Source organism: Protobothrops mucrosquamatus, unplaced genomic scaffold (genome assembly GCF_001527695.2).
Source record: "Protobothrops mucrosquamatus isolate PMUCROS unplaced genomic scaffold, P.Mucros_1.0 scaffold1873, whole genome shotgun sequence".
Classification (NCBI taxonomy): domain Eukaryota; kingdom Metazoa; phylum Chordata; class Lepidosauria; order Squamata; family Viperidae; genus Protobothrops; species Protobothrops mucrosquamatus.
In genome coordinates, this window is record NW_015388002.1 from 297,215 (window position 1) to 305,585 (window position 8,371).

Sequence of the window (8,371 nt, forward strand, 5' to 3'; positions counted from 1 at the left end):
CGTGTTCCTGCCGCCGCCGCCGCCCGGCTCGTTCCCGCCGCCGCCGCGCTCATTGCCGCCGCCGCTGCCCAGCGTGTTCCTGCCGCCGCCGCCACCGCCCGGCTCGTTCCCGCCGCCGCCGCCCAGCTCGTTCCTGGCATCGCCCCGGCCTGTGATGCTCCAGGTACGGCCCTCCCCCCTTCCCTTCCGGACGGAATACCCCGGGCCGACGCAGCCAAGCGCGAGGGGGAACGCCAGACGCCTCGCGCGAAGGGGGTAGGCCTGGCGACACTGCGCCCTGCCGGGCGCTCACCGACAGGGCTAGGGAGGCCGAGGCCGGAACTGCTGGGGCCGGCCCGTATTGAAGAATACGGCCGAATTTACCCGGGCTGGCCGAGAAAGGCGCACCTCCAGCCTTCTCCGCAACCGGGAGAAGCCCCCTCCCTTTTGTAAGGTCGCCCCCTCCCCGCTTTTGGGGTGGGGGAGAATTGAGAGAGAGAGAGAGAGAGACAAACACACACACACACAAAGAGGAGAGGGGAGCCGGCCGGCCCACCCGTTTCCCTTTCCCTGCGCGAGCGTGTGTGGATTTCCCCCCCCCCCTTTTTTTCTGCCCGCCTCTCTCGCCCGCCCGCCCAGTCAGAAAAATGTGTGTGCTGAAAAATGCCCCCTCGGCTTATACGCGAGTCACCATTTTTTCCCAGTTCTTTGAGGAAAAATAGGTCCCTCGGCTTATATTCGGGTCGACTTATACTCGAGTATATACGTTAAATAGATGTTCTAGGGCAATGTTTCTCAATCTTGGCCAATTTAAGGACTTTATGGCTGGCTGGAGACTCCTGGGAGTTGAAGTCTGCACGTCTTAAAGTGGCCAAGGTTGAGAAACACTGTTCTAGAGGCACTTTTCAACTGTAGGTCAAGCAGTCTAATGTAACTCCAAAAACAACACATATGGTACTTTGGGAAGACAGGATTATTAAGTATCAACATACCAACAATTTTATGTAGCCCCTAAGGCCCTGGATACCCTTTTCAAGGTCTGCACTGCTTTGGGTGTCAAAACGTTTTGAGCTCATTTTGATTCTTTAAGCTTAAGGATAACTACAGAAATCATAAGATACTTGTTATTCGTTGAAAGAATGAGTCTTCCCAAAACAGTAAAAACTGCTTTGTGAAATAAAGCACCTCAGAATCACTAATCCTTTAGGATAGTAATTTTAAATACTTATTTTACTTTTATTTATAATCATATGTGGGTTATTAATGCAATTTCTTTATATTAATAGGGAAATTTTCCATTAGACCAAGTAAACAGAGGCTCCATCCCATGTATAATCAATCTAAGTCCAACTTAAATGATCAAACCTTTTACTCTTCCAATTACACAGTAACTGAAATCTGAGCCTCCACAGACACAATGCATATTATAATTTTAATTGTTATTGTTCTGAATTTGTCCTTAAATGCAGAGGACATAACCCATCACAAACCAAAACCATTATGGATGTATAGTGGAAAACATTTTAATGATCATGAGTGCCAGATTTCCACTTCTTCCATTAAATGAAAACTACCATATAAGCTGAAAAAAGTCCCTTCCTAGAAAAATGTTTATATTGGTATATGTTGTTTTTCAAAAACACTAGACCCATTTGGAGGTGTCAGTTGATTATACTTGGTACTCAATTTTTTGTTCATACTTTGAGGCAATGTAGATTCCATTCCTACAGAGATATGTTGTGTGTGAATACTCACTACTTCCTTATCTATTTTTACTTTGATACATAGGCATAGAAAAATATTAAGCACGATTATACGTTTGATGATGTAATAGCTACACAGAACTCATAATTTGTAAACTGGACTTTTATATTTCATCTTACCTATTGTGCTGACTTCTGTTTGTCAACTATTTCCTTGCAAGATATATTCAATCTATAGAACTTAAGCTTTTTAGTCAAAGTATATTTCAGAAAAAAGAGAACATGGATATTTTAAATTTTTGGTTCTATTATTTACCAAAGACTACCAGAATGTTAATTTTCATTAACTTTCTCATGTTGTACTCTTTTCTTCTTTATGCAAATCTGATTATCCAGAGAAGAAAATTACATTCACGGAAAAGAACCAATTTCAAAATAAAAGGTTTTAGCATAATTCTATTCATATCTTTTATATGAAACCAACTGAAATAAAAGGTAACTACCAGATCTTTTGCTGCTCCAGTTAATTTCACTGGGATATCCACATGAGGATTGGTTAACTAAATAAATTAAATAAGCAAACAGTTAACATTCTCCAATGTGAAATCATTAATATATTACTGATAGCTGGCCTTCTTGCTGTGTTGCATCTAAGGATTTTTAACTCCAACTGCATCTACCTCTTTTTTTCTTTAAGTTCAAACATTTTTTTAAAATTGTGTTTGAGGGGGGTTTTTTTGCAAAAAAAATAGTTTATTGAAAAAAGTTTAAAATACAAAACACCAAAATATTTTAAAAAACAACAAAAACACAACAAAAAAGACATTAACAAAAAGTGTCTTAAAAAACAACAACACATGTACACATAACATCCTCCCTAATTGAATGCTGATTGGTATATTACAACAATTTTGGTTTCCCACCCCTTGTAAAACAGGCCAAAAGAATTTTAAACTCTTAAACTACTAAATTTACTTACAAATTGTTAGCCTGTCATTGGTAAACTATATTAATAACAAAGTAGTTAACAGAAAATACAATAATAATGAATGTATTATGTAAGAATATAAAAGTAATAAAAATTGTGAACAGTAATAGGAGAAAGTCAAAGTTGAAATTCCAAAACCCTCTGTTAACAAGCTGTTATTGTAATCAACTCGTAGAAAATTTACCACAACTTCAGTCCCTAATCTTCCCAAATATTAAACTTAATTGGTCCTGGATCAAATATCCAAGTTTGTTTTTTTATACTATTTCTTATCAATTGCTGATTGATTGAATACAATAGGTCCAGTCTCCAAAACCAATCTATCTTCCCCTAAAATTCCAGATAAAATTGTTCCTCAATTAGATGTATTAAATCCATTTCCCACTCTGCATCAAACCCCTTGAAGAAAAACCATTTGCCACTAGTCGACCCAGAGAGTTCTCTGCTATTATATCAAAGTACAGTGTTAAGCTTCCGGGAGGTGTGTGGAGTCAGCTCTATCATTTCTGCTTGATGCCCAGGCTCTATAATTTCTGAGTCTATATTTCTTCCTGGACAGTTTATGGCTGTGAAATCACTTTTCTTCTTCTTGATGTTCTCTACCATCTGTGTTATTTCCATATCTGTATTTCTTCCCAACGAATCTGCTGCTTTAAAAATAAGTTCTTCTTGTAGGCTTAAAAAAATGTAATGTTTTTTTAAAATGTTTTGCACCAAGTTTATAAGTTCATCAAACCTTTTTGAAAAAAAATCAGCTAAGGATTGCATCTTGTTAGCCAGAGTCTGTTTTCCCCCTTGGGTGTCAGCCTCCTCCTTCTCTCTGCAATATGATCTATTGTTGGCTCAAAGCAAGGAGGGAGCAGGGAGGGAGCGAAAAAGACACGGAAGATATTTTTTGGCCATTTGATCCAAAATGTTTTTGCAAGTTAATAAAGTACAAATCCAAAGTCACATGCGTGTTTCCATATGAAAGGCAGAAATTAATGAGAACAGTAAAATAAATCAAAGAAGGAAAACAAAAAAGAAAACAGAAATAATCCAGCAGGGGTTGAAATAAATCAGCATTCAAACAGTCAATTAACATTTAAAAACAAAAAGCAAAAGCAAAAGTTCAGAAAGTGAAAATTAAAAGCCCCGGCTTGCTTACAAATAGGAAGAGGTGTAAAAGGCCCTTGACTTTTCAGCTACTCCCTCACAGGCAGTTGCAATCTTCAAGATTCCTCCTCCTGGGTGGGTCCGCAGCTGTCCAAAAGTCATCTCGGGTCTTTCCTAAGTGCCCCCATCAAATCCAGGGAGCAAGGCTGCCAAAAAACCAGCTCTGGCAGCAAACACAGCAGATCATGGGTAAGAGAAAGAAAACTCTCACCCTACAGCAGCCATTGGGGGAGGAGTCGTGTGTGAGGGTTTTTTAAGTGTATTTAGGTGTTTTGTCATATTTTTTCTTATAACTGATAAATAAAATCTATTAAATACAAAATAGTAACTTCAAATTCTCATAAACTGGATCTAGTTATTTCTGGTATGGTGCAGTCCCTGAGAAAGTCTGAACTCTTCTGTTCAACTGACACACCAAAGCTGATCCTATCCATTAGGTTGAATAGACTGGACACAGAGTTTTGTTAAAATAATTACTTGCTGAATGATATTTACTGATGATAAAGCCAACTGAACAGTGTGAAGTCAGAACATACCGTGTTTTCCCCAAAATAAGACCCAACCAGAAAATAAGCCCTAGCATGATTTTTCAGGGTGCTCGTAATATAAGCCCTACGCCAAAAATAAGCCCCAGTTAAGATAGTCAGCCAGACGTCTGTTGCAACACACGACAGATGTATTGAATTATAAAATAATATTAATATATAATTAAATGTAAATAAATATTATTAACATTAATACTTAAAATAAATGATAATATAAATTATAATTAAGTATTGTACATACTGTACCCAAGCGGGCGCCTTTGGACGAGAGGTAAAGGTACCGTATATAAACCAATGAACTTGAGACACCGTTGGCGTGCGCATAGGAGGGGCGAGCGCGCGGGGGCTGACAATGTCCAGCAGCAGCTGTAGCCCACCGGCCCCTTGGCCGGTGCACTCTGGGGCTGCGAAGCCCATGCAGCGCAGGTGAGTGGGAGAGCTGCTACCACCAGCCCGGCCCACTCCATTCCACCATCTGCTTGCCCACAGCTGCAATGGGGCAGGCGGCCGTGTGGCGTGTCTGGTGGGCCGCTGCCACCGCCGCGAAGTGAGGCGAGGCAGGTGGGGGGGGTGGAGCTGCCCCACGTGCCCCTGCACCCACACCCCTCAGGGCCCCGCAGCCAGGCCACCCCCACCCCGCCGCCTACCTCACCACGCCTCACGGCAACCGTCTGCTTGCCCTGGCGCATCCGGCAGGCCAGTGTGGCCACGAGACAAGGCAAGGGATGTGGTGGGGCCGGGTTGGCGTGGCTGCTGGGTCCCGAGGTGCACAGGTGTGGGCCGCGTGGGGCAGCTCCACCCCCCCCACCTGCGTCACCTCACCTCGTGACGGTGGCACATTTTGTCATTTTGCTGTCACATGCTTATGGATTGGGGAGAGTTATATTTCTAGTGTAACACCCTCTTTGATCATTAAAGTACAGTGAGGGGGAAAAGTATTTGATCCCCTGCTGATTTTGTACATTTGCCCACTGACAAAGAAATGATCAGTCTATAATTTTAATGGTAGGTTTATTTTAATAGTGAGAGACAGAACAACAAAAAAATACAGAAAAACACACTTCAAAAAAGTTATAAATTGATTTGTATTTTAATGAGTGAAAAAAGTAGTTGACCCCTTCGCAAAACATGACTTAGTACTTGGTGGCAAAACCCTTGTTGGCAATCACAGAGGTCAGACGTTTCTTGTAGTTGGCCACCTGGTTTGCATACATCTCAGGAGGGATTTTGTCCCATTCCTCTTTGCAGATCCTCTCCAAGTCATCAAGGTTTCGAGGCTGAGGTTTGGTAGATCAAACCTTCAGCTCCCTCCACAGATTTTCTATGGGATTAAGGTTTGGAGACTGGCTAGGCCACTCTAAGACCTTAATGTGCATATTCTTGAGCCACTCCTTTGTTCCCTTGGCCCTGTGTTTTGGGTCATTGTCATGCTGGAATACCCATCCACAACCCATTTTCAATGCCCTGGCTGAGGGAAGGAGGTTCTCACCCAAGATTTGATGGTACATGGCCCCGTCCATCGTCCCTTTGATGTGGTGAAGTTGTCCTGTCCCCTTAGCAGAAAAAAAACCCCAAAGCATAATGTTTCCACCTCCATGTTTGACGGTGGGGATGGTGTTCTTGGGGTCACAGGCAGCATTCCTCCTCCTCTAAACACGGCGAGTTGAGTTGATGCCAAAGAGCTCGATTTTGGTCCCATCTGACCACAAGATTTTCCAGTTCTCCTCTGAATCATTCAAATGTTCATTGGCAAACTTGTCCTGCCTGAATCTGCTAAGGAAAATGAGCTGGAACGGGACCCTATGGAGGTCGAGGGAGAGGTGTCTGTGGCTTCAGAGGAATGTGGGGAAGAGCAGGCCAAGGCAGGCCAGGGCCTTTCAGGATTGGCACAGGATGAACATGAGAGACAGAGCTCAGGTAATGAGCAAGGGCCACCCCCTCCTGATCCTAGAGCACGGAGAGTGGAGAGAAGGAGGGAACAACGCAGGCAGGCTTGACTACTCAGGAGGAGAGCACCCCGCCCCTCTCCACAAGGCACACCTGGAGACTGAGACTTAAGGAGACGCTGTGGGGAGGGGCATTTGTTGGGAACAAATGCTGATTTCTTGGAGTTTTGTGTGCTGTTGCTGATCTTGGAAACAACTCTCTGATCTCTTGTTCGGTGTTGTGATTTCTGCTTGGAAACCCTGAAACTCTGACCATTGGACTGGCTGACAAACTTGATTTGTGTTCAAAGACCTCGGATTGTATTTTGGCTTCTCTTCTGAAACTGCTCAGGCAAGCTTGTATTTCCACAGACTCGTTAGATTTTGGATGTATGTTTCATTCCTTGTTATCTACGTGGCCTTGAGTAAATTACTCTTCTAATCTAACTGTATGTGAAACTACTTGCAGCCAGAGGCTTCTGAAGGTGTGTGTGTCTTACTTTGTTCTGGGGCTTGCCAGAAACGTTGGAGCATTTGGGGAAAATTTGGAGCAATTAAAGGGCGGTTTGAATTGCCAGCTGACTGCATTGCCTCTGTGCCGTGCCCTAGGTCATCACAAAACTTCAAACAGACCTGTGCATGTGCTTTCTTGAGCAGAGGGACCTTGCGGGTGCTGCAGGATTTCAGTCCTTCACAGTGTAGTGTGTTACCAATTGTTTTCTTGGTGACTATGGTCCCAGCTGCCTTGAGATCATTGACAAGACCCTCCCATGTAGTTCTGGGCTGATTCCTCACCGTTCTCATGATCATTGAAACTCCACGAGGTGAGATCTTGCATGGAGCCCCAGACCGAGGGAGACTGAGTTATTTTGTGTTTCTTCCATTTGTGAATAATCGCACCAACTGTTGTCACCTTCTCACCAAGCTGCTTGGCGATAGTCTTTTAGCCCTTTCCAGCCTTGTGTAGGTCTACAATCTTGTCCCTGACATCCTTGGACAGCTCTTTGGTCTTGGCCATGGCGGAGAGTTTGGAATCTGATAGATTGATTGCTTCTGTGGACAGGTGTCTTTTACACAGGTAACAAGCTGAGAATAGGAGCACTCCCTTTAAGAGAGTGCTCCTAATCTCAGCTCGTTACCTGTATAAAAGATACCTGGGAGCCAGAAATCTTGCTGATTGATAGGGGATCAAATACTTATTTCACTCATTAAAATGCAAATCAATTTATAACTTTTTTGAAATGCGTTTTTCTGGATTTTTTGGTTGTTGTTCTGTCTCTCACTGTTAAAATAAACCTACCATTAAAATTATAGTCTGGTCATTTCTTTGTCAGTGGGCAAACGTACAAAATCAGCAGGGGATCAAATACTTTTTTCCCTCACTGTATATTCATTAGGATGTATTTTAAAAAATACACTTAATTCACCTCTGAAGCCGTTATGCAGGCAATAATTACCTTCAACCGTAAGCATGCTGTGCTGTAAAACAAAATGCCTACAGCTGCATGAGGTAATTTAGAAACCAGCTTTCTACTTCATTTTGAATTTAAAAAATAAAACTTTTTTAAGACTATGCACATTGGCTCATACTAAGAATTCCAAGTCAACATTCCAGGAAATGTGATGGAAAGACTTGTAGAAAATATACTCACAATCTCATCCCCAGGCAGCCAGTATCCTTCTTGCTCAATACCAGCTTTTGAACCCTTGCATCCCACAGTCAAGGTTTCGACAACAAGGCCATCCTTTACTGCTAAACTAAGCTGACGCATGGTCTCCTTGGGATGCATACTGTGAACTCGAGACATGTATCTACAAAGAAAACAGAAACAAGTGTTTACAAAATCATCTTAGTATCTGGATATTCTTTATAGTGTGAGTCCAACAATTTTAAAATTATGTAATGTAGTCTGGTTCTTTCCTGGTCCTTCTCCCTTCCCTTTATTTTAATATCTCTTAATGTGTTACACTGAATATACAGTATCCGTTACAAAAGGTCATTTAAAGCTCAATTGAGTAGAAAACCGAGATATAGTGAGGGAAAAAATTATTTGATCCCCTGCTGATTTTGTACAT

General features: G+C 42.4%; 1 protein-coding gene across 1 annotated transcript in view; it reads right to left on the minus strand.

The window, feature by feature from the left end:
* LOC107294226 (zinc finger MYND domain-containing protein 11-like) overlaps window positions 1-8,103 on the minus strand; it is an 83,064-nt gene extending 74,961 nt beyond the window's left edge. Inside the window, exon 1 of the mRNA XM_015823439.1 lies at window positions 7,948-8,103. Coding sequence (XP_015678925.1) covers window positions 7,948-8,103 — 156 coding nt within the window. The remainder of the gene's footprint in view (window positions 1-7,947) is intronic.
* Window positions 8,104-8,371: the final 268 nt, after the last annotated feature.